The 26,511-nt window shown below is 43.0% G+C and overlaps 1 protein-coding gene across 2 annotated transcripts; it reads right to left on the bottom strand.

The window, feature by feature from the left end:
• Positions 1–574: 574 nt before the first annotated feature.
• On the bottom strand, positions 575–25,114 carry ACADL (acyl-CoA dehydrogenase long chain). Of its 2 annotated transcripts, none has more exons than XM_079980816.1 (11): positions 24,963–25,114; positions 21,136–21,297; positions 19,777–19,914; positions 18,367–18,531; positions 16,447–16,513; positions 14,667–14,831; positions 13,846–13,947; positions 8,177–8,290; positions 6,902–7,029; positions 2,496–2,582; positions 575–1,289 (listed from the first exon to the last, which is right to left on the bottom strand). In XM_079980816.1, the coding sequence occupies exons 1-11, from the start codon at positions 25,037–25,039 to the stop codon at positions 1,196–1,198; spliced, it is 1,299 nt and encodes a 432-aa protein (XP_079836942.1). In that variant the 5' UTR covers positions 25,040–25,114; the 3' UTR covers positions 575–1,195. The 2 variants fall into 2 exon arrangements, with proteins under 2 accessions (XP_079836942.1, XP_079836943.1); XM_079980817.1 differs by lacking the exon at positions 24,963–25,114 and adding an exon at positions 22,372–22,520.
• Between the last annotated feature and the right edge of the window lie 1,397 nt (positions 25,115–26,511).

Raw genomic sequence — 26,511 nt, 5'->3', positions numbered from 1 at the left:
TGTGGCCAGCATGATTAAGCTGCTTCTGGCGAAACCAGAGCAGCGCACAAAAATGCCATTTACCTTCCTGCCGCAGCGGTACCTATTTATCTACTTGCACTTGGACGTGCTTTCAAACTGCTAGGTTGGCAGGAGCTGGGGCCGAACAACAGAAGCTCACCCCGTCGTGGAGATTCAAACTGCCAACCTTCCAATCGGCAAGCCTTCCAATCGTTCCATGGCACCCACTGAGTCCCTTTCCTCCACTGAAATTAGACTCCAAAGAAGTATTCTGTTTTAACCAATCAAATAGGAGGGTTATGTGCTTGATTGCAAGTTTTGGGTAGCGCCCATGACCATTTCTCCAGTTTGCAAATGTGCACAGGGGCCTCAAAAGGCTGGCAACCCCTGATTTAATTGATGGCTAGGTACCAGGTCTCTGAAGTTAATTTAAGCACTATTGCCACATTTAATAGGTGTCATGTTGCACATCCAGTGTGTCACATCTTGCAGTGCAGTTTGGAGCACCTCAGGTATCATGACACTTTCAAGCTGTTGACTCAAAAGATATCAAAGATATTATTGGACTATGATATTACTATTATTTAAGTTTTTTCTTTTATTGTCATATACAAAATACAGTTACATGTTGGAAGGCACTTTAGGCTGCATGCAAATGTCACTCTTTTTGTGCAATCATCTGTAACATTAGAAGATTAACTGCCCACCTGTTGTCTTCTTTGCTTATAGAGAAGCATACCCATTCAGATCATTAGAAGAGATATATTTATTTCTTTTTTGTCAGAAATGGGCCTACATTTATTTCCAAAGAGCTTTACAGTTTCTACAGTAGAATTTTTTCACATCATCCTCCAACATATGTTCTATTTAGAACAGAAAAGAATTGCATTAGGTTTTAAGTAATTCAGCATTAGATGACATCATGAATTTTGTGCTTGTAGTCCAAATACTTGTAAGAGTTTTTTGCATTTGGGGAGTTAAATCATAAGAGAAATAAATCATAAACAGTTATTCTAAGTTTAACATTGGAGATCAACAAAAACATACATTTTTATTGTTAATGTCTAAACAGGCTTTTGCTGCTGTTTCATCTTCAATTAGACCCATACTGTCTCCTTATTTTTATTTTTGGCACAATGTAATTCCTTATCAGTGGAAATGGAATCTGGGACTATCCGTTAGTATAAACAGACGCCTATTTGTCGATCACGATATCTCTAGCAATGAGCTCTTTCATTATTTCATTAGTACCACCATATATTGGCTGAACACGAGAATCTACAAAAGATCTAGAGAAAAATGTCAATGAGAAGATTGCAAAACATATTAGTACTTCTAAATAGAAACGTGTGTCATCAGGAACACAACCTTGGATCCTGGGATCTTCAAGTGTGCATTGCTTAAATTACGGTAGTTTTTACAGAGCAATTGTTTCATAAGAGTCTATTACATTCTCCCACACTATCCTAAGCTTTGGGGAGAAAATTGTTTTTATGCTGTTTATTTATTTCTAAAGATAAATATTTAAAAAGTAACAACAACAAGGAGAAAGTAAGAAACAAAGCTAATTGTCATGTTGATGATTACACTAGCACACTGTCTAACATTTATATTCTTGTTAATAATAACCATTTTTAATTTATTTTCCAGATGCTTCAGTCATTTCAAAAGAAGTTCTGGTCTGTGCATAAAAGACCATGTGTGTTTAGAGGTTTCCAATAAAGTTCCTTGCAAGCAATATCTATCTATCTATCTATCTATCTATCTATCTATCTATCTATCTATCTCGTATTTTTCTGTCTATAAGACGTCCCCCTAATTTTTGACATTATTTTTTAGGAAAAAGACTTAGTCTTATACACAGTAATTCTTAGAAATCAAATGATGGGACCTTAAATGTTTGAAAAGACAACAGGACATAATTTTGACCATAAAGACAAATAATAGATCTCAAAGCACCCCAAAGGTTGGGTGATGAGCCACACATTACTTAACTGGGATCTTAAGTATCGTTCGTTGCTGCAGCTTGTGAGGTCCAAACTGGCCCACTGTCATCCTTAAATCATATTAATAATGCTGCTGAAACATCTGCATGGTGCCACTGTCATAACAGTTTCTCATCTGAAGAGAAACTGGTTAGTAATTCAGCTCAAGCACCAGTCTCAGTTTCTCTAGACCTATTGATTATAATGTTCTGCAACTCCTCTTCTTCACAACCAATAGATAATGAAGTTTTACATTTTGGAAGAAACTGCCTTAATCCTGTTTAAAGGTGATTTTCAGGTTTCAACCAGTGACTAGACACAGAGAGAACACGGGGGCTCAATTAAAACTCCCGTGTCAACATTTTGTACTTAAAGAATACAAACATCGTTTCACAGCTTTGTAGACTTAACTGGGTAAGTAAAAGACCACTGAAACATCTCTCTTTATGGATGATCAGCTTTTCCCAAACAACAGGCATGCCTGTGAGGATAAAAAGTAATCGTACTTACTTTGCAATTGGATATTCCCACATATATCCCCATCCTCCATGGAGTTGCACGCACTGAGTAGCCACATTGTTTTGGAGATCAGAAGCCCTTAAACAGAGAGAAAAGTCTGTTTCCAAAGCAGTTGAGCTCTTAAATAAGTTGCACCACCATGATCTTTTAATAATCACCATTTTGAAATAGCTTGCATGATGCTCAAAATAATGTATTGGCTGTAGAAAAGGTTTCAAATGCAGGTTGATGCAACATTTAGAGGGGAATTCAATGCAGCACTAAGGAGATCACTCTGCCAGGGAACAATATCTCCCTGCCCCCAATCCTGTTTCGGGGGTTCTCCAGACCCCCCCCCCGAGCCAATTTGGATGGAGAGGGGGGTACAAAGGGAGAGAACAGGGGAAAGCCATATTGCACTAGCACAAGACCTTGAATTGGCTTCCAGCAGTGGGAAACCCTTAGTTGAATCCAGCCCCCTACAATTCAGCAACAGCTTGGTTTTATGTATTGCTTTCCTTAGTGATAAAAGCACTACCTAGGCAACACAGTTTGATTGGTACTTTTCTCCCAGCGCTGAGTTTTCCATTCCAGTTTAGAATGTGCACACACACTCTAGGATCTTTTCCCATGCAGCAGTAAAAAGAGAACAGCTCTATCTGAATACAGCCAGAGTCATACTCAGTAATGATACCAAGAAACCGCTTTATTTAAGGAAACTATAAGGAGTTTTATTGGGATAAGATATGGGTGCCATGGGCTGCAGTATTCACCATGTGGTTATGACTATAGTTAATCTTTCTGCACAGACAATGGTGATTTCCTTTTCTTAGAGGCTAAGTAAAATTACTTTCCTATCAGGCATTTATACCCAAATTTCTTTTCCATAACTGGAAATACCCCATCTGGACTCTGTTATTGGTGTGTGTTTCTCTTTCTATAGTTTCCACAAGAGAAAAATCAGTATAGCCTCGTTTTCTGTCCTAATCTAGCATCTGATTTCTTTCAACCATGTAGTTAATTCAATCTGGCATCAGTACAAAGTATTACCTTAGCTGTTTTTACTGTCTAACTCTGTCTGGTAAAACATAAGTTAATATGTAACAGCAATAATAACCCAGCGGCTTTTTCTGGCTAATGAAAAATGGAACTCTAAAGAGGCAGCCCAGGTCAGGATGTGTTATAACAAGTGGGCAACATTTCCACCCTGAAGAGTCAGAGAGATTTGGGGAAATGCTTGGTGAAAAATACCGAGTCTATGTTTATGCAGCATGCTATATGGAACTACTTATTTGATAAACCTTCAGCTGTTTTGTAATAAGATTGTGTTATGGTTTCCAAAAGCCTTTCAGCTCAGCAATTAAGCATTGTTATGGAAGCCAGACTTCTAATATCAGGGTCTCTTCAAGCTGTATTTTGCCAAGAGCAGTTTAGAAGCTGAGGTCAAGATGACTTGTCTACCTCAAAAGAGGAGGAGGGAGAGAAAAGGGGGGAAAGGAAATACAAGATCTTCCTGAATAAATCAGCTGACAAACTTTATTCAGTTCAAGGACTGCAAGTAGCCAAAGCTGCTTTAAAACCAACCCAGCATACCCAGTTTCCAAATCTAAGGAACCCAGTAATTTCCAGTAATGGGTCCCAGAGTCTTTTATTAAAGGGTCCTCACCCATTTGTACTGCATTGTAGTCATGCAGCCAGATTCTTTCCTACTTTCTAATTGCCTTTCCAGACTAGTTCATAGCCAATAAACGCAGTGTTCATTTGGTATATAGACCTCACCTCACTCATGGCATCATATTATTTTGAGGACAAGCCATTTTTCTCATCTAGAGGCAGCATCTGTGCTACTACAAGTGCTGCATGGGGTGTGACCGTGACTAGTATTCTTAGTCACGAGCAATCAAGAAACAACCCTCTGTCGCATTCTTCTGTTTTCTTTCCATTTTAATTCCCTGCCTGCTGCTATTGTGACGAGCCCCCCTACATCCTGAAATATTCCCAACAGTACCTCCTGATGCCTGGTATTTGACACCCACTATGGTGAATACTGAATAGGCATATATATTGCATTTTTAATTTCCCAGTGCACATTTTCGCATTAACTCCTTTTTCACAATAGCTAACTGATTTGCAGTGGAAGTTTAGAATTATCAAGGAAGTGGAACCAACCACGAAATGAATTTCTGGTCTGCGGCCTAGACCCCTTACATCAAAGGCAGAGACTCTCCTGCCATCGGTCTAACGAAACAATGCACCTCCATTAAGACCGCAGCTTTTGTTGGTCTCCAATTTCCAAAAAACATGACAGGCTTGATCTAAATCAGGAACCTAAAGACGTTCTCATTCTCTTTCAGAACTTCTTTCTCGCAAGGAACACTGTATTGGTCAGGCAAGAAGGTATAATCAGCAAAGTTAGATTGACTTTACTGATTTTATTTGCAAGCCTGTGTGTGATAGTCACCTTCCATTTCCTCTCATCAAACATTCTTTAAAGACTTGGGCATTTAAATTCACTGCTTTAAAATGTATTTCTCATTAACAATTTCCCCTGTGTGCTGGAGGCTGTTAAGCTACCCCCAAGTGTTCCAGTGAAATTTCACAGGGTTTTGTTCTGTGTCCCCTTAGCTGTAGCAAAGTAAATATCAAGCTCCTTACTGTTTATATTTCTAGAGCTTGGCTTAAGCAGAGAAGTCCTTGTCAGCTGGGCTCAGACACCCTCCTAGAGGAGCCTTTGCTGGCAGAAGTCCAAAATGTCTGATAGAAGGGGCCCAGAGGGTCATCTAGTCCAACCCCAGGCTGGCAAAGGCTAACTTAGAATCATAGAATCATAGAGTTGGAAGAGACCACAAGGGCCATCGAGTCCAACCCCCTGCCAAGCAGGAAACACCATCAGAGCAATCCTGACATATGGTTGTCAAGCCTCTGCTTAAAGACCTCCAAAGAAGGAGACTCCACCACACTCCTTGGCAGCAAATTCCACTGTCAAACAGCTCTTACTGTCAGGAAGTTCTTCCTAATGTTTAGGTGGAATCTTCTTTCTTGTAGTTTGGAACCATTGCTCCGTGTCCGCTTCTCTGGAGCAGCAGAAAACAACCTTTCTCCCTCCTCTATGTGACATCCTTTTATATATTTGAACATGGCTATCATATCACCCCTTAACCTCCTCTTCTCCAGACTAAACATGCCCAGCTCCCTTAGCCGTTCCTCATAAGGCATCGTTTCCAGGCCTTTGACCATTTTGGTTGCCCTCCTCTGGACACGTTCCAGTTTGTCAGTGTCCTTCTTGAACTGTGGTGCCCAGAACTGGACACAGTACTCCAGGTGAGGTCTGACCAGAGCAGAATACAGTGGCACTATTACTTCCCTTGATCTAGATGCTATACTCCTATTGATGCAGCCCAGAATTGCATTGGCTTTTTTAGCTGCCGTGTCACACTGTTGGCTCATGTCAAGTTTGTGGTCAACCAAGACTCCTAGATCCTTTTCACATGTACTGCTCTCAAACCAGGTGTCACCCATCTTGTATTTGTGCCTCTCATTTTTTTTGCCCAAGTGCAGTACTGTACATTTCTCCCTGTTAAAATTCATCTTGTTTGTTTTGGCCCAGTTCTCTAATCTGTCAAGGTCGTTTTGAAGTGTGATCCTGTCCTCTGGGGTGTTAGCCACCAGTTTGGTGTCATCTGCAAATTTGATCAGGATGCCCTTGAGTCCATCATCCAAGTCGTTGATAAAGATGTTGAATAAGACCGGGCCCAAGACAGAATCCTGTGGCTTAGAGGGGGGTTTTCACATTTTGTTTGTGGTGGCAGCCTATCAGGATGTATTTGTTGTTACTGTTAACTTTCTTGCACTTAAGTGTTGAATGGCCTCATGTGGAGCATCCAGACCTAAATAGTTGCACAAGTGCAAGGATTAGCATTAGCACAATGGGCTTCCCCCACCTCTCCTCCCCGGTGGGACTTCCAAATCTGTTCCAGAGGGCTGGAGGGGAACTCAGAACAATATTACACGGTGCAGATGAGAACGTTCTGTGGTGCAAGGGGAAATCCCTGTGCTGATTGTGTGATCTTCTTCATGCTATGTTGAACACAACTCCTGTTCTACTTAAGAAGTAGTTGCACTTTCCTAACCATTTCAGGAACTTTTACTTCCATTTTAAAAAATCAATCCTGCTGTTCAAAATGAGCCCTGGGGTGTGCATCCCACTTCTCATATGCACAAGTATTTGTGCACAGAAGTAGCAAAATTAAACTGAAGGAAGGATCATGGAGACATTTGTCACCCCACAGGAAATTCTTCGCACCCCTGTAAGAAAGGCCTTTCACAGCCTGTCAACCATATGCAGTTATGTTCAATGTAACTGTTCAAAAGACAGAGATGCTATATGGAAAGTTAGATAATTTGTTTAACACACATACCAGTACTTGGCCATTGAAGCGGTGGCAGAATCCAGCCGTTTCACGGAGTGGAGCTGGAGACAGCTATCCAGAAACGTACGACCTACACATGTTTGCGTTTTCAGTTCTGCTAGCTTGTGCTGCACAGTCTTCCAATTCAAGAAAGAAAATGCACAGTTTATTTACCTGGGAGTAAGATCCATTAGAACTGAGCAGCACTGAAAATTAAGAGGGCTATTTGAAACGGAAGATCGGGTCAGGCACCCCATAATGTACCTCTCCTATATTTTATGTGGGTTAATGATCCATAGGCTGGCAGGTTCAATTCTGCTCTCCCACGGCACAGAATGCACCACCCACAAAGTTCCAAACTATTCTTAAAATGTACATTACACTGTGTACTCTGGGAAACATTTGCGAAGGTAAGCCACTGTAGCATCAGGAAGACCTGTGGAGGTGCTCCGAGGAAGCACAGATATAGATGTGCTACGTGGAAGGTGCCTGGGAAAACGGAAATGAGACAATACAGGCAAAGCGTCTGGTGAGAAGTGGATACCTATCAGTATTTCCCAAACTTGGGTCTCCAACTGTTTTTGGACTACAACTCCCATCATCCCTTTACTAGCAGGACCAGTGGTCAGGGATGATGGCAGTTGTAGTCCAACAACAGCTGGAGACCCAAGTTTGAGAAGCACCGCTTGGCAGAGAGAACAGAACCAGTATAAAGACAGAAGGCAGGGTGAGGTAGGGGAGAAAAGGCAATAAATTATATGAGGTTGAACCCAGATTTTGTTTGAAATTGCTAGCAAGGAAAGTATTCATTTCACCTGGAAGGATACTGTTTTCTCAGGGTATCTCAGGTTTGTCATGCTGTACTGTATCCAGGACGAATTCTATGGATTTCTCTAAAATTTACACTTGTAAAAATTAAGTTATTGAGGAAAAAATGGTGAACTGACTCATGCACATGCTGCTAAACTATGTTTTTAGTGTGATGTGCATATACAGCCATAGGGTGGAATTCATAGGGTGGTGAACATTCCACCAGCGCAAGCCTTGCAGTTTGTCAGATGTCACCGTCTCCCCTTACCCCATGTACCATCCAGGAGGTTCTCCCAGCTACCCTAGAGTCAAATCTGGGGCCAAGGAGATGGGGGAAAGGCCGATTGCACATTAGGTGAATCAAACCGGTAGTCTGAAGTGTGGTGTTAGAGCTTGTCAGAGTAATATATGCTTTATGGGATTCAGACATTTATTATGACTTTACAGGTCAAAGAAACATGCCTAAATGCTTACCTGCAAATGTGCAACTGTTTTTCCAAAAGCTTTTCTTTGTTTAACATAGTTTCTTGTCTCTTCAAACATGAATTCACAACTGGCAATTGCCATATCAGCAATCAACAACCTTTCCTTAAGAGATGGAGGGAGAAAACATTCTCACATGTGCTCATTACCACAGAAAAGCTATTCGTATGCACAGTTCTGTATTTGATATTCCCTGCCCTTTCATCACAAGCTAAATTAGTCTTCCCAGTCTTTAAAAGTGACGTGGACGAGAATTAAGCTTCTAATATTTTCAACATTCTTCAAAATCCCCACACGGTTCAAGTTGGATATAAAATTTTTAGTCCCAGATCCAAATTGCTAGACATGTGTTTAGAATAGCAACATCCGCCCTGTATTGATGGCCAAAGTGTGCAGCGTATAAGCACAGCGGGGGGTGGGGGTGGGGTTTGAGATTACCACTTTGCATCCATGCGCCTGAGAACCTGTCCACACAGGGGACCTAAGTACATGCACCTCATGTATGTACATTCTGAACACACAATATATTGTTAGGAGTTTGTGAGGTGCCACACACCCTAAATTCCTCAGATTGTATATATGTGTGTGTGTGTGTGTGTGTGTGTGTGTGTAAATAAATCATATATTGTAAAGACATTAGTCTTTTCTATGCCTCATTGTCCAAAGGGAAACAGACTCCATGTAAAGCGCATCTGCAACTCCTGGAATCTTGCACCACTCTTTGAGTTTGGGATGGTGCATAACAACAATGCATCCTGAGAAAAACTGGACATGGAATATATGCATGTAGGGCCATATGCAGAAGCTATTTTCAAATTATGAGAAACGTGACTCAAAGAAGTAGGAGGCCCAGGGTTCGCTCTGATTGCTTAGAAATACACAATCGCTTTGAGGTCCTCTCCCCTAGCATGGAAGACGAAGAGCAGACTCCATTTGAGGATCTCTCCCTCATTACAGTCGATCAGGTATATGAAGACGAGCAGCAAAGTCAGTCCTCAGGGAATGTGCAGGCAACCTTGGAACGGACAGCTCACGGAAGAACCCCGACCAAACCCAAGAGGAGGCGTGTAGTGGTGATAGGGGATTCCCTACTGAGGGGAACAGAAGCAGTGATCTGTGGGCCTGACAAGATGTCTCGGGAAGTGTGCTGTCTCCCCGGGGCTAAGATCCAAGATGTAACTGAACGACTGCAAGGAATCATAAAACCCACTGACAAATACCCCTTCCTCTTGGTTCATGTGGGAACCAATGACACTGCAAGCAATAGCCTCCAGAAGATCAAAAGAGACTATGAGGCTCTGGGCAGGAAATTGTCATCTCATCTGTCCTCCCAGTTGAACGACGTGGCCCAGGGAGAGAGGGGAAAATAGTGGAAGTGAACAGCTGGCTTCGCAAATGGTGTAAACAGGAACGGTTTGGATTCTTAGATCACGGACTGCAGTTTCTTGAAGATGGACTTCTGGCAAGTGATGGGCTGCACCTCACAACGGTTGGGAGGAATGTTTTTGCCAAAAATCTCAGAAACCTCATCAGGAGGGCTTTAAACTGCCTAATGTGGGGGAGGGAGACAGTGCTCCTGAAGGTAGGAGTCTATCAATTGATGAAGATGATCATCCAAATGTCATAGACCAAATGGAGAAAACAGCACGCAGACCTAGTGGTGGGAGGAAAAAATCCTTAAATAAGAGACACAGGGGAATGATTAATGGACTTCAATGTCTGTACACTAATGCGCAAAGCATGGGAAATAAACAAGATGAGCTTGAGCTCTTGGTAAGGTAAAGGTAAAGGTACCCCTGCCCGTACGGGCCAGTCTTGACAGACTCTGGGGTTGTGCGCCCATCTCACTTAAGAGGCCAGGGGCCAGCGCTGTCCGGAGACACTTCCGGGTCACGTGGCCAGCGTGACATCGCTGCTCTGGCGAGCCAGAGCCACACACGGAAACGCCGTTTACCTTCCCGCTGGTAAGCGGTCCCTATTTATCTACTTGCACCCGGAGGTGCTTTCGAACTGCTAGGTTGGCAGGCGCTGGGACCGAGCAGCGGGAGAGCACCCCGCCGCAGGGATTCGAACCGCCGACCTTTCGATCGGCAAGTCCTAGGCGCTGAGGCTTTAACCCACAGCGCCACCTGCGTCCCTTATGAGCTCTTGGTACAGCAAACTAAATATGACATAATAGGCATCACTGAAACCTGGTGGGATAGGTCCCACGACTGGAATGTAATAATGGAGGAATACAATCTATTTCAGAGAAACAGACCAGACAAGAAAGGAAGAGGAGTGGCGTTATATGTCAGGGATGTGTATACCTGTGAAGAGATCCAAGATTTAGAACCTCAAAGCCAAAGTGAGAGCATTTGGGTCAAAATTAAGGGAGAGAAGAATAACAGTGACCTCATTGTGGGAGTTTACTATAGATCCCCAAGCCAAACGGAGGACATAGATGATGCCTTCCTGGAACAGATGGCCAAGCATGCAAAAGGAAGGGAGATAGTAGTAATGGGGGACTTCAATTACCCGGATATTTGCTGGATGTCAAACTCAGCCAAGAGCATAAGGTCAAACAGATTCCTCACTGGCCTTGCAGACAACTTCGTTGTCCAGAAAGTGGGAGAAGCAACAAGAGGAACAGCCATTTTAGATCTGGTCCTAACCAATGTTGATGACCTGGTTAGTGGGGTAGAAGTGGAAGGATCATTAGGCGCGAGTGATCATGCTCTTTCTGAAGTTTACTATACAGCGGAAAGGAGCAGCCAAGCATACTAGGACTCAATTTCTTGACTTTAAGAAAGCCGACTTCATAAAACTTAGGGAAGTGCTGGGTGAGATCCCATGGACAGTAATACTAAAAGGAAAGGGAGTTCATGATGGCTGGGAGTTTGTTAAGAGGGAGATAGTAAAAGCACAACTTCAGGCAATACCAATGAGACGGAAACATGGAAGGTGCCTAAAGAAGCCAGGGTGGCTATCTAAAGAACTTTTAACTGAGTTAAGATTTAAAAAGGATGTGTACAAAAAATGGAAAAGGGGGGAAACCACCAAAGAGGAATTCAAACAAATAGCCAGCACGTGTAGACACAAAGTCAGAAAAGCTAAAGCACAGAATGAACTCAGGCTTGCTAGAGAGGTTAAAAGCAACAAAAAAGGCTTTTATGGGTATGTTCGTAGCAAAAGGAAGAACAAAGAAACAGTGGGGTCACTCAGAGGAGAAGATGGTGAAATGCAAACAGGGGACACAGAAAGGGCTGAACTCCTCAATGCCTTCTTTGCCTCAGTCTTCTCCAATAAAGAAAACAATGCCCGACCTGAAGAATTTGGAGCAAATGATTTAGCAGAGGAAACACAGCCCAGAATAACTAAGGAGATAGTACAAGAATACTTGGCTAGTCTAGATGTATTCAAGTCTCCAGGGCCAGATGAACTGCATCCAAGAGTATTAAAAGAACGGGCAGATGTGATCTCAGAACCACTGGCAGTCATCTTTGAGAATTCCTGGAGAACAGGCGAAGTCCCGGCAGACTGGAGGAGGGCAAATGTTGTCCCTATTTTCAAAAAGGGGGAAAGAGAGGACCCAAATAATTACCGCCCAGTCAGTCTGACATCAATACCAGGGAAGATTCTGGAGCAGATCATTAAGCACCTAGAAAGGAATACTGTGATCACCAATAGTCAGCATGGATTTCTGAAAAATAAGTCATGTCAGACTAACCTGATCTCGTTTTTTGACAGAATTACAAGCCTGGTAGATGAAGGGAACGCAGTGGATGTAGCCTACCTTGATTTCAGCAAGGCATTTGACAAGGTGCCCCATGATATTCTTGTAAAGAAGCTGGTAAAATGCGGACTTCACTATGCTACCACTCAGTGGATTTGTAACTGGCTGACTGACCGAACCCAAAGGGTGCTCATCAATGGTTCCTCTTCATCCTGGAGAAGAGTGACTAGTGGGGTGCCACAGGGTTCTGTCTTGGGCCCGGTCTTATTCAACATCTTTATCAACGACTTGGATGATGGACTCAAGGGCATCCTGATCAAATTTGCAGATGACACCAAACTGGGAGGGGTGGCTAACACCCCAGAGGACAGGATCACACTTCAAAACGACCTTGACAGATTAGAGAACTGGGCCAAAACAAGCAAGATGAATTTTAACAGGGAGAAATGTAAAGTATTGCACTTGGGCAAAAAAAAATGAGAGGCACAAATACAAGATGGGTGACACCTGGCTTGAGAGCAGTACATGTGAAAAGGATCTAGGAGTCTTGGTTGACCACAAACTTGACATGAGCCAACAGTGTGACACGGCAGCTAAAAAAGCCAATGCAATTCTGGGCTGCATCAATAGGAGTATAGCATCTAGATCAAGGGAAGTAATAGTGCCACTGTATTCTGCTCTGGTCAGACCTCACCTGGAGTACTGTGTCCAGTTCTGGGCACCACAGTTCAAGAAGGACACTGACAAACTGGAACGTGTCCAGAGGAGGGCAACCAAAATGGTCAAAGGCCTGGAAACGATGCCTTATGAGGAACGGCTAAGGGAGCTGGGCATGTTTAGCCTGGAGAAGAGGAGGTTAAGGGGTGATATGATAGCCATGTTCAAATATATAAAAGGATGTCACATAGAGGAGGGAGAAAGGTTGTTTTCTGCTGCTCCAGAGAAGCGGACATGGAGCAATGGCTCCAAACTACAAGAAAGAAGATTCCACCTAAACATTAGGAAGAACTTCCTGACAGTAAGAGCTGTTTGACAGTGGAATTTGCTGCCAAGGAGTGTGGTGGAGTCTCCTTCTTTGGAGGTCTTTAAGCAGAGGCTTGACAACCATATGTCAGGAGTGCTCTGATGGTGTTTCCTGCTTGGCAGGGGGTTGGACTCGATGGCCCTTGTGGTCTCTTCCAACTCTATGATTCTATGATTCTATGAATCGGGGCAATATGTTAAAGATAAGTAAAAAGGTATCAGTTTTACACTCCTAAGAAGTAGCTGTTGCCAAAACATTACCCCATTTGCCTCTAGTTACATCCTTTTTTCAGACATTGTGAGATATCAGGATGACGTGATGTTCAGCAGATGATATATCACAATACTGAAAAGCAGATATGACCCAACCCTACCCCAGACAGTGAGCAGAACACTGAGTGCCTCATCTCGTCTTGCTACTTGCGCCAGCCAGACTAGAAGGTGGATGGGATGGGTTTTTTTCTCATTTTTCGCTGTGCCAGCTCCAGAATGGAACAGCTGAAGATGGAGTCACTAATGTTAAACAACAGTTATCCATTATGCTGTGATCAAATGCGTCTGCGACAGATCTACTCAATATGGTATCATAATTTGAAATCAAATTGTCCATCCACATTCATTTTAATATTAAACTGGCATGGCAAAAATCAGTTACATTATCAAACCATTTCTTATGAAGCTGTGATCTCTTAAATTAACACACAAGTCTGTAACCCAGTAGAAAGAAGATCTCACGTCAGTTTCAAATGCAGTATTTCCAACATGAAGCAGCAAAAAACCCACGCTGAGATCAGCAGGTGGTGGCTGCTGAAATCCTGTGTCGGAGATCAAATGTCACACCATGCAATCTGTCGCTCGCAGTTTGCTGCAATGAACAAGTCATGCCTTTGTGTGCCTCAGTGTGGTTTTATGTCTCCCCTACCTGAGGAAGCTCTGCCATTAGATAATAGAAGCCTTTGTTCTCTTGTCCAAGCAAGGCCCCGGCAGGCAGGCGGACATCTTCAAAAAACAGCTCTGCCGTGTCCTAATTTAAAAAAAAAAAATCTCACAGAAAATTTGCCAACACCATTTTGCAAGTCTGCTTCTTGTTCCCTTCATACACACAGGCTCAGAAGTCAAACTGCTGATGAAAGTTATAGCTCACCACATCCATTTTCTAAGGACCAAATGCAATGTAGCAGCAGTAGCCATGTTTGTCTCAAATGTCTGTCCCACCGCCAACACTTGGAGAGCCGTAGGGTGTGCCTAATACTTAACATCATGCATGGGGGACAGGAGACAAATCCCACCCCTCCATCAACCCAGGTACTGTACTTTTCTCAGATGGGCTCACTTCCATTACTGGAACAGGGTTGGGGCAGGACATATATACATACACAGAGCAGGAGTTTGGGAAACTGACCTTGGGGAACTGGGGCAATGGAAGTTAAGCTGTCTTCACCAATGCACCACTTTTGATGCTAAGATCAGGTTCCTGCCCCACAGCTCACTTTGTGTCAAAGGGGCAGACACATGAGATGCCAAAGGTGGCTGCCACCGCCATGGGATGCCGCTGCACAAGTAGCTTCTGGGTAAAGGGCTCCTTTGCGTGATGTGTGGTCCTACACCCACCTTTCAATTTTACTGTCTATTTTAGTGCTAAATAATACACTTGTTAATAGTTTTAGAATATTTATGTCATTCCTCAAGTTGCATTCATCACAGGCAATCATCGGAGTGGCTTCTCAGACTCCCACAACTCACCTGTGCTTTAAGTCCTATTTTCTCAAGTTTACGCCCTTTGATGAATCCTTTCATTCCTTCTTCTACCAGAAAGAGGCTAATGCCATGAGCAGGGGAACGGGCCTCACGGTTTGTAACAGCCACAACAATTACTACATCACTCATCCAACCATTAGTAATGAACACCTGCAATACAGTAGAGTGGGATAAAGTACGGTAGCTACATACTATTGTTATGACTTCCTTTGTCTTAGAGACAGGGTCTCTGTTAAGGAACTCCAAAGCAGCTGCAGCCATTTACAATGCAGCGGTGATTTGCAATGAACATTCACATGGAGGAGAGGGGAACCCATCACAACAATGCTACCATAGAGTCAGCCATTCCCGTTTTTACTGGTGGATTTCTCTCTGAGCAAACCATTGCTTATTCATTTTATCTTGCAGCTTTCGTGCTAATTGTCTAGTTTAATCAAGATCACTTTGAATTCTTGTTCACAGGACAGGATACAGAAGAGACCCAAATATATCCCACTGCCAAGTGATCCCCATCACAAGGAGTAAAGCAGACGGAAAAAAGAGGCTCACGATTCTTCTAATGCAGCTCAAGCTCTTAAAAAAAGAAGCAGCAAGCAGCAAACCGAACATTAGCATAAAGTAAACTTATAATCCAGTAAGCACACTTAACTAGGGCAGACTTCTCAAACTTAGTGCCCTCCAGATGTTTTGGACTTCAAGCCCCAGACTGCAAAGCCATATTGCTTGGGGATGATGGAGACTGTGGTCCAAAATATCTAGAGAGCACCATTTGGGGAAGGCTGCTGTAAAGCCCTGTGGAGGACAATGAGACTTAACGGTAATTCTGACCAAGTAAAGATGCTTGGGATTGTGCTGAAAATCAACCATGCCACCGAAGCCTGCAGAACACTTTGCTGTAACTAATTTCAGCATGTCAGAAGAGCCGTGAACAAGTGAAAGCAATAGGAAAAATTAACAATGTTCTCGTCTCTTTTCCCAAACACGGCAATAAATGCTGTTACATCCTAAAAAGCCCTGCAACTTTGTGTGGCATTGTACTGATTGACGAAAATGTTTTGTATCCTGGCCTTCCTCCATTTTGCTCAGGGTCCTGCACGTGGGGCTATCTATTCTATCCTTACAGCAACCTGGGAGGTAGACTGAGAGGTGGTGTTCCCCCTCCTCCTCCCTGCCCCAAACTTTTATCAGAGAAGAAGAGAAGCAGTTTGAACTAAAGGAACTAATAACAAAGCAACAGCAACCTGGATGCATGCAGTTGGCATCCAGCATGGCATTTTCCTTGAACCCTGAACAATACACTCACCGAGAAAGTAAACTCATTCTTTTTTCTCTTTTGCACTGATGTAGTCAAGTTTTTATTTGCCTCCTTGGTCCCCTCAGGCAGTTTCATACCAGGGAAGCCATTCTACTGCCAACTCTTTTGAACTGTGAAATATTTGCACATTGGTTACCCTGTGCAGGCCAACTATGTTGGAACACGAAAAGGCCAAATTCTTCAGATGGTCTTTATATCTTCCCCAGATAAAAGAAGTACAGAAGAGCACCTGCTAGGCTGATTGAGTTTTGAGGCTGCCGGCAGAAGTAGCCACATTACCTGGCAGCATGAATTCTCGTAAAAAACATAACGGGAAGCAGCTTGGCACTGCTTCTTTGGCAAAAGGTAGAGTGGCAAGACCACCGTGGCCAGTTTAGAAGCCATTATCTCAAAGGGCTGTAAGATGAAGTCTACACCGAATCCAGAATAATTTATCCTTCCTGCACATACCTTACTGCCATTTAGAATCCAGTCACTTCCATCCTTTTTGGCGTATGTTCGCACACCCTGCAAATCACTAACAATAAAACAATTCTTAATAGTACAGAGGAAAAGGCACAGTATTTATTTTTAAATAACCCCAGTATAGATAGATCACACACCAGGGAATCTATTATATATAAAAGCAAGTTCTCCAAATAGTCACACAAACAAAAACAAAAACAAAGAAAAAAGAACCCAAGCAGAATCCAGAATAGTTAGGCATATGTGGGAGGAAATTCAGTGTTAACAAGGGATATGAAAAAATAGATCCTATTCTAATGGTGATCCATTGCCATTCACTCCTACAAGGGGGGAAAGTATAGCACTGCCCTTACAAGGTAAAGGTAAAGGTAAAGGTACCCCTGCCCGTACGGGCCAGTCTTGACAGACTCTGGGGTTGTGCGCCCATCTCACTTAAGAGGCCAGGAGCCAGCGCTGTCCGGAGACACTTCCGGGTCACGTGGCCAGCGTGACATCGCTGCTCTGGCGAGCCAGAGCCGCACACGGAAACGCCGTTTACCTTCCCGCTGGTAAGCGGTCCCTATTTATCTACTTGCACCCGGAGGTGCTTTCGAACTGCTAGGTTGGCAGGCGCTGGGACCGAGCAGCGGGAGCGCACCCCGCCGCAGGGATTCGAACCGCCGACCTTTCGATCGGCAAGTCCTAGGCGCTGAGGCTTTAACCCACAGCGCCACCTGCGTCCCTGTACAAACAGGGCTGCAATAAGGGCAAAATCTGCCCTCCGTAAGGAGGCTCCACTGTATTCAATGCGGCTTACCCACAGGTAAGCATGCACAGGATTGCACAGTAAGGGAGCAACTCTTTTTTATTATTTAAAACATTTATTCAAAGGTTACAATACAGTTTTGTTCGCTGCCATAATATCACAGAATGAGCAATTCTAAGGTCTCAGCAAAGAGCAGTGGGACAGAATAGCAGAATCAAAAGCCTCGCCAGGTCTTGCCAGCCAGGGCAGAATGTGGGAAGGAGCACTTTCTCTCTCTTTTTCCTGCTCCAGTAGTTGGCCGGCACAGATTGGCCCCTATCCAAGTTATGGACCAGTTTAGGATCCTGCTCCACCTTCATAATGCCCTGTTTCAGAGCCATATCAGGAACACTACTGGTAATAGCATTCAATTAGGCATGGGGATCTCTGCAGAAGGAAGAGCCCACCAACAGCAGAGGCAGGAAGAGGTAAGCAGACAGGGACATCTGCTACATCCTAACCTCCTCCAGCAGCCAGGCTCCAGGGGTTCAGACTGCAGCCTAATTAGCCACAATAATTTTTTAAAAAGCATTATCTAAACAGGGTAACAAGAAAAATTAAAGCATACATTAACACTTAATTTTCATATGGAGCATTTGCATCCAATGTTACTTCAGCGGTGAGTGCTTTGCTTCTTTTTTCATCTAGTCCTGGAATAACAGCTTCCTGTTGATAATTATTCTGCCTCCTGCACTTGGAATCATGTGCATATAATTTCTTGTAACATCAGTAATGCTTTGCATTTATAGTGTTAAGAGTTCCTCCTGTCTACACACTCAGAAATACTTAAGAGCAACCTTGTAAGGTACTTAGCATTGTTTTTATACAAGGAGCAGAGGCCAACAGATGGTGATTTGCCAGTGGACTCTTAGTGAATTTGTGGCAGAGGAGAAATTAAAACTGGTTCCTTCCTGGTTCACAGCTCCATCTTTCGACCACTACTCTAGCTCTCTGACCTAGTTCAGCAAAGTTAGAGGAATTTGCTCTGACAAACTGGTCCACCAATTTTACCTTATACAGGAAGACAAAAGTATTTGAAATCTTACAGAGCACACACATGCACACACACTTAATGGGACTTACTTTTTACAACAATTAATTTTTGTAATTTCTTGGCTCACCTCCCAGCACCAGGCTCTGTCATAGCTATTGCACCAATACATTTGCCAGCTGCCATTTCTGGAATGAACCTCTTAATCTGCTCTTTTGAACCATAATTTGCTATATATGGCATGACAATATCGGAGTGAAGGCTGAATCCTGGGCCTGTGCAGTTAACATACATTCTGAAAAAGAAAAAAAGAAGTCAAGAGATGTTCAAAAAAGCAGCTTCACATTGATTTCAGGCTGATTTTTAAATACAATATCAAAACATAGAGAAACCTAATTATCAAATTATTTTTATAATTCCATTGTTTTTGATATCTAAAGTTTTTGTTACTGAGGGGAAGTTCTGAAGCTAGGGACTGGATTTACTTGTTCAAAATTATTCCTTAAATCACACAATAGTTCCGCATACTGGCCTTTCCTTTTTTAAAGGAAAAAGAGAAAGAGAGAGACCATGATCTAGGACTGAGATATACAGCTGCAGATAAAACATTTTAAGTGTGTTGTAAAGTGCATTACACAAATGTGGCACAAGATGGCAATGGTGAGCTATGGCAAATTATATATATTGCCATAGCTCGCCATTGCCATCTTGTGCCACATTTGTGTAATATATAAAAAGCTGTGAAAATGTTATATAACATTTTCACAGCTTTTTAATGTGTCTAGATTCCACCCTAGCCTCTCAACATACTGAAGGCGTGGCATTTTGACACAAATACAGATAACTGGAATCAAGTGCCGTAGGGGTTTCTGAACTGTACCACTGCAGTCTGGGGATGATGATGGAATGGAAAGTAACATGTCAGGGTCAAGGATTATAGCCTAGCCTTCTCTGCAATGTGCAAATTTTCTATGGGAAAGGATATACTGATGGGGGGACATTCAAGTAGTCTGGGGAGCATTTCAGCCGAGATGCTGATTCTCAGCAAGAGCTGACATAAATACATAAAATTACCATCAAACAACAACAACCAGATTCACAGAAGTCTACCATTTAGCATCAAATCAATGTCCTGCACAATAAGATCAAGCAGTCTACAACTCAACATGAGATCACTTTTTAGTCGTCAAAATATGGACCCAACAGTGGCAATGGTATCTCAGGAGGGATGGAATTCCTTATTCTAAGTCACCACCACACATAGAGCTCTGATGAACACACAGAAGGACTATGACCTGCAGATCTCAATAAGTGGGTAGGCTGATATACAGAGAAGCTTTCCTTCAGGTATCTACATCCCAAGTTGTTCAGGGCTTTATACATTTCAGAAGAATTAGCAATACCCTAAAATGCTGCCATCAGGGTGCACAAGGGAGGGGAAGCCAACAACAGCGTTCCCAAAATATATGACCATAGGAAATCAAGAGCAAAAAGGTACTTGACATTGAAAAAATTATTTCACGGTGCATTTGCTACTTACTGCTCTTCCCAAACGACTGCTGCAGAGAAAAGATCCCCTCCAATGCCACCATGTTCTTCTGATATATTGACACCCAGCAAGCCCTGCTGTCCAGCTTTTTCCCAGAGCTCTCTGCTCACCTGTCCAGCTTTCTCCCACCTGCAAATAAAACAAGATTTGAGCGGAATCTGTGGGATACTTTTTTACAGTGTGCTGGGCGGGGGCGGGGGACACAAAACTGAGGAATTGCTCTATAAAAATGCATTGACTGAAAACAAAGACGTTTAGAAGCAAACCTGTACACAATACCAAGAGTTGAGGATTGCTTATATGTGTCTGTACGTGCACATGCTCAATCATGTGCACACTCACACCTGCTGATTCAGAGATGCAAGATTTAAGCACTGGGGGGGGGGGTGTTCGTTGGATTTGTTCCCCTTCCCCCCAATGGAGATACTGCAACCAAATTAAAATAAATAAAGGAAGCCCCTGTCTTGGTCCTGCCACCCTCACAGGCACACTTGGTGGGGAAGCAGGAGAAGGCCTTCTCGGTGGCTGCTCCCAGACTTTGGAAGTTCCTCCATAGAGAAGCTAGACTGACTCCCTCCTTGTTGTCCTGCCAGCAGGTGAAGACTTCCTTGTTCTCAAAAGTCAGTTCCCAAAAGCCAAAAAAACAGGCTTTGGAGAACTGACTGCAGCTGGTGCCATGCTGCTGTTATTGCAATTATTGGTATAGTTTCAATAGTTATTATATATATATATATATATATATATATATATATATATATATATAGTTTTAATTTTATCCATGCTTAATCGTTTTTTAATGATTTTCTATATTTTAAGCAGTTCTTGTTTTTGTCTGTAGGCTGCCTACAGGGGAAAAAGGCACGGTATAATAATAATAATAATAATAATAATAATAATAATAATACTCAGAAGTAAGTCCCATTAAGTTTAATGGGGCAAACTATCAGGAAAGTAGGTATAGGGTTGCAGCCTTTGTTAACCTGCTGCATTACATTATTAAACCAAGGGCCAAACTATATTTATGTTAAATGCATGAATGCACAACAAGGGGAGGGCAGGATTTTTAGCCACAGAGAGACCTGATCAGGACTACAGTGTGTGTGGTTTTGTTCTGCAATCCTTTTATCCCATGCCACTGTTCCAGCAAATATACCCCAGTCCTGCAAAGCTGCTAAACACTGTAGGATTGAAACTTCCATTGGCAAAAGTATAATCTCTTCTCCTAGAAGAACCGACATGTAATTTAACATTGCTTCTAACAGGAGGTGGCGGGTGGGGGAGAATGGAACGAACTCCGGTTAACAAACACCGCCACAGGCAAGACCACAAGATTTACAATGTTTAACTTACTCTCCATGATGTGGAAGCACAGCTTCCTGGAAGAACTTTCTTACACTTTCCCTGAAGATGTCATGATCCGATGAGAAGATCCTCCGAGTTCCTATGTCCATTAAGGTTTTAGCAGAGGAGGTTTCAAGGCGTGCCGATTCATGATTTTCTGTTTGAATATATCTTTAAAAATAAAATTAAATAAGAGGACTTGTAGGAAAAACATCACATTTATACTGATTTTTTTTTTAAGCAAAACACTAGTCACAATCAAACTACTTCTGGAAGAATGTGGGCAAAACTGGGAGTTATAAGAACATAGCTTCCACTGAAAACCTATTTATTTGTTGCATTTATATCCTACCCTTTTCTCCATGGAGCTCAAGGTGGTTTACATAGTTCTCCCACTCCTCATTTAATGCCCTGTGGGGTTCAGCTATGATTCAGACTCTTCTGATTCACAGTTTAAACTGATAAAGGCTTGGTATTCCCCACAGAACAATTTCAGTTCCCTGATCTTACGGGAAACTTAATATTATTCACATTCACGCTCACTTGCAAAAACAGGAAAGAGCAATTTAATAATTCTGATGTGTTGCAAAAGATGTCAGCCACAATCCCTAAATTATATGAAACAAGGATGAAATAATAACTAAAGTATTCAGTGCAACACTGAAGCGAAGAGGAAAAAGCTGGCAACTGCTGCCATCCTCTGGACTGGTTGTCACATTTATTGGTTGGATTTAAATATATTACTCTTCTGCCATTCTGCCCAATGCAATTTACAATTTCAAAACACCAAATGTAGTCTGGTAAGAGTCCTCTCAGGCCAACTGGGAGCTGACAGCATGTGTGCTCCCTAACCATAGATAGAAGCAACTTTTCCTTGGCACCACTGCTAATGGATCAGCACTGGCTGCCAATCTGCTACTGGGTGAAGTTTACGCTTTTACTGCTCGAGTGCAAAACTCCTCAGCAGCCAAGGGCCTGAGGTCACCTTCAGCCTGCTTGAACTCTCAGGTCAAATGAGGCCCTCTTGTGGCCTTTTCAGGCTTGCATTGTTTGCTATTGTTCTCATTGGTTTTACAAATGCGTTTCAATCTATTTTTCATGTTTCAACCTCATATTTTGTTTGCACTTCTTTTCTTTGTTTTTGTGCACCGCTACAATTTTTTTTGAATGGTGGATGGTTGGTAAATTCTAGAAATAAAGCATTATCTTTTCTGCACTTTTGGATATTAGTGGATCCTCCCCTACCTCTTCCACTCACACTTTCCCCTCTGCCAGGACCTCTCCAAACCATTCATCTAGCAGCTAGCTTGACTCAAGCGCTCTCTGGACATGAACTGTCCCACGCTGGCACTTTGTACACCAGCTAACAGTCTCCTGGCATGAAAGATGCACTGACTGGTTTGTCAACAGCATCAGAGAGAGAAGAGAGAGAGAGCTATAAATAGAACTTTAAATATTTTAAAGCCAGAGGGAAGAAAGATGTAGTTTTCTATTTTTAAACCACCAAGACAATGGCTGTCCCTTTAATAAATCATCTCTTGTAGTTAAATGATAAAGAGAGCAAAGGTATCTTCCAACACCAGCCTTGTCATGTCACAGCAACTATCTAAGCAGCACAACACAGGCAGGAATTGGGTCAGAGTTCACAGCTGGTTTTTCCAGTCTTACAGGAGTTCTGGATTGGAAATAAGGATACAAGCCACTTGCCTTTTAATTCCTATGGCAATTTATTCCTCTTCTAATTATGGGGCAATTGACAATCACAATCAAACTGCAATTACTCCTCATCTGCACCACTTGCACCCCCTCCAGCAATTAACACTTCCTCCTTTTTTTGAGATCGGGTTTGCACGCTATCAACAGATGTGCAGCAGGCAGAAATTAAACAGGTGAAGCGTTCAGCATTCTTGCCCCTTCAGTTCTGGCAAAGACTGTGCCGATGGCATTTATAACCTGTGGCAGGAAAACCCCTCCTTGCAATCAGGGCCGGATTTAGATGCAGAGAGGACCTGGGCTACCCCACTTGTGAGGCCCCTCCCCATCCCCCACACTCACGAGGAGAAGAAAATGGAAGAGTGTTATAAACAAAACTGAATGAAGCCAAGGTTGATGATGGGTATTTAAAATTCTGCAATTCACAATTTCTCCTCTAAAGGACATCTCAAAATCTGTTTGTCTAAGTTTGTCACATTCTATGTACAGAATGCTCAGTGTGGACAACCTCTCTTGAGACATTGTGGCCCTTAATTAATTTTTAATTCTTTTGGGTCTTGAAAAACTATCTCCCAAGCAGTTTTTAACCCTAACCCTAACTAAAAACTAAGAAATAGCCACAAAACTACTTCCACATTAGGAAAGGCCATCTGAATTTTTTCCTTGTATATAATTTGATAAAGCTCTGTATGAGACAAAGAGTGCTCTGCTGTAAGACAAAGAGTGCTCTGCTTTGTCTCATGTACAGGTGAAAGTGCAAAATATCATCAATAGGTTTCAGGTCAATATCTTCCAGAGGATACTTCCATCAACAGTTCAACACCTTGCTGAATTTCTTGCTTAGATGCTATCAGAATAGCAAGAATGGAAAAACAATTGTGCAACATCACTGTACCCAGTACTTCTTTTTAAATTGGCTTCAGGTGCATCTAATATAGGAATAAAGGATTTTATCCTAAACTTATCTCTTGAAGAAAGTGCATCTAAGGTATCAGATGGTCTTCTGTTCCCTTGCTCCTTATCTCCTTGTTTTGTAGTTAACATTTGGCAAGGTGGCTTTTGCTTGCTTCTCAAGCTCATCAAAATCTTCTCTTTAAAAATTCCAGAAGTGAACTGTACAAACTTGCACAAGAACTCAGTAACAGGTTTGATTTTTTAAGGGCTTTGCTGATCTTGTGAAAATGACCAAGCACAGAGATTTATATCTCTAAGATTCTGCAGATTTTGGCTATAAACTAGGGCCCCACAATTTTTTTTCCAAGTTGGGCCCTAGAGGTTCAAACTGGGCCCCACTGGCTGGCCCTGAGTATCATAGGGTTGCCCAGGTTGCCCTGCCATCGCATGAAGTCTTGGGTTTGCAATTTTGGGAGAGGGGAGACTGCCTACTGGGGGGCAGGTGGGCTGGGGGGCCCCCCGAGATTTAAAGGCCCTAGGCTCCAGCCTACTTCGCCTATACATAAATCTGGCACTGCTTGCAATACAGTGGCACCTCGGGTTAAGAACTTAATTCGTTCTGGAGGTCTGTTCTTAACCTGAAACTGTTCTTAACCTGAGGTACCACTTTAGCTAATGGGGCCTCCTGCTGCCGCCACACAATTTCTGTTCTCATCCTGAAGCAAAGTTCTTAACCCGAGGTACTATTTCTGGGTTAGCGGAACTTGAAGCGTCTGTAACCCGAGGTACCACTGTACATTCAGGGGACAGCTACCCACTACAGCCAAGTGATGTTATAAAGAGGCAGCTGTCTTTAATAGTGGCATAAACAGGCACAGATCTATTTATTTCCAACTAATTTTAAATTTACAAGGGTTCTTTCTTCTTCTCCGGAAGTACTGAGAGTTGCACGGAAAGGGGGGAGGGAGAGAAAGAACTTCAGCAGAAGATCCTTAATGGGAGCTGTTTCTGTTTCTGTTTCTGAAGACTCGCGATCTCAAAACTGCCAGGCGTGCAGCGAGGATCTGGGCGACTGACTTATGTGGGATACTTGCGCCCTACTTTCCCCGCCGGTGCAAGACGCTCTCCGCCCCCTGCCAGTCCTTCTCAGGCCTAAAACTGCCGCGCCCAGGACGCGTCCAGCTCGGCCCGCTTCTCCAGCCTCCCGCCGCCCCTGCCCAAGCGCTCACCTGGCAGGCGCCCGGCCGCCCGGGAGAGAGGCCAGCAGGCGCGCGGCTCGGCGCACCGGCAGCCTCGACGTGGCCATGTTGCCGCTCGGCTTCCTCTCCAGCGCCGCCTCGCCTCCCAGGAGCCCTCCTCCGGCGGAGAGGAAAGCGCGCTGCAGCCCAGGATGGGCAGGAGAAAATCACGAGGCTCGTTCCGCAGGGAAGGGGCCAGGAAATGGTCTGGTTTGGCGGTAGAACTGCAGAGTTGGAAGGGGGGGGTACCCAGGGTCATCTATCCCAACCCCCTGCGACGCAGGCATCTCAAATAAAGCATCCATTACAGGTGGCCATCCAGCCTCGGTTCAGGAATCGCCACCGCTAGCAGTAGTGGCATTTATTAAATTTGTAGTTGACAGAGCAGTTCACAGCAGCAAAATACAAAACAAGAATACTGTACAAATTATATAATAAATCCAACACACGCTCCCGCAAATGCGTTTTAAAAGCTGTAGAATGTTAATCAGCTCAGCTGAAGAGAAATGCTTTCACCTGGCTCCTAAACATACGTAATGAAAGCACTAAGCAAACCCCGGGGTTGCAGACAGTGTGCATCCGGCAAACGAAAGCTTCCGTGGCAAGTGGCTACAGTTGGGAAGGGAACCAAGGGTCATCTAGTCCAGCCCCCTGCAATGCAGGAATCTCAAAGCATCCATGGCAGATGTTATTTTAAAAGCTTTCTTGCAGAATACTAATATATATATATTCAGACACCCGCACAGAATGCTGGCAAGGAGCCATGAATATTAGGTCGAAACATTCCAAAGCAGTTAGTGTCTGTTAGTCATGAAAAAGATTACAGTGAAAGAGAAGCAGACTTTTCACGTATTCATAGTTTCAGGAGTTACTGTCAATGGGTCTTAACATATCACAGTTTATCACTTATTAAGAGAACAAATGATTATTGTTAGATTTTCAGTAGTTATTCACCAATTATGTGCTAACTGGCAGCCTTCTGTAGTAAAATTTCTATCTGAACTTCTGCTGGGCTGTGGCAAAGCAACACTGTTCTTTACACGTAACCACAAGATGGCAGTGCAGGAGAACATATTAAAAACAAATATTGATGACAGGCAACTAGTATTTTGATGCTAGCAGGAAAGAGGGATCCAGAGTATACCCTCATAATACTACTTTTGCTTCTTGTAAGCAGGTTGTTCAAGTTTTTTATTATATTGTTATATATATTATATGATATTGCCTGCAGAATCTGTTTGACTTGAGGTGACTCTCAGCCAGAAGAAATGTATTTCTACAGCAAGAAAAGAGAAACCTCTCATGTATTGCATTCAGGTCTCTCAGAAAACTGTTTGTCACCAGTCAATGAGACTGGCTGGGAAAAACCTCTGATGCTATGCATCTTAATAGAATACTCTGAAGACCAGACATTTTTGTCTCTCTTCCTTGAATTTCTGTGAAGTTTGCATCATATGGAAAGAAATACTGTGGCAGCCAGCCAATAATATGGACCAGCCACATCTACATCAGAGAAGGAATAGAGATAATTTGCAAGGCA

Source organism: Podarcis cretensis (genome assembly GCF_951804945.1).
Source record: "Podarcis cretensis genome assembly, chromosome: 1".
Taxonomy (NCBI): domain Eukaryota; kingdom Metazoa; phylum Chordata; class Lepidosauria; order Squamata; family Lacertidae; genus Podarcis; species Podarcis cretensis.
The sequence above is the reverse complement of the archived record's forward strand: the minus strand, read 5'-3'. Positions and strand labels throughout refer to the sequence as shown.

Excerpts from the sequence above, each read along its gene's own strand:
- ACADL (XM_079980816.1), bottom strand. The coding sequence starts at position 25,039 with ATGGCCACGTCGAGGCTGCCGGTGCGCCGAGCCGCGCGCCTGCTGGCC. Across the intron at positions 16,514-18,366 it reads ACAGAGCCTGGTGCTGGGAG|TGATTTGCAGGGTGTGCGAA; the intron begins GTGAGCCAAGAA and ends TTTTATTGTTAG. Across the intron at positions 1,290-2,495 it reads TGGGAATATCCAATTGCAAA|ATCTTTTGTAGATTCTCGTG; the intron begins GTAAGTACGATT and ends ATTTTTCTCTAG.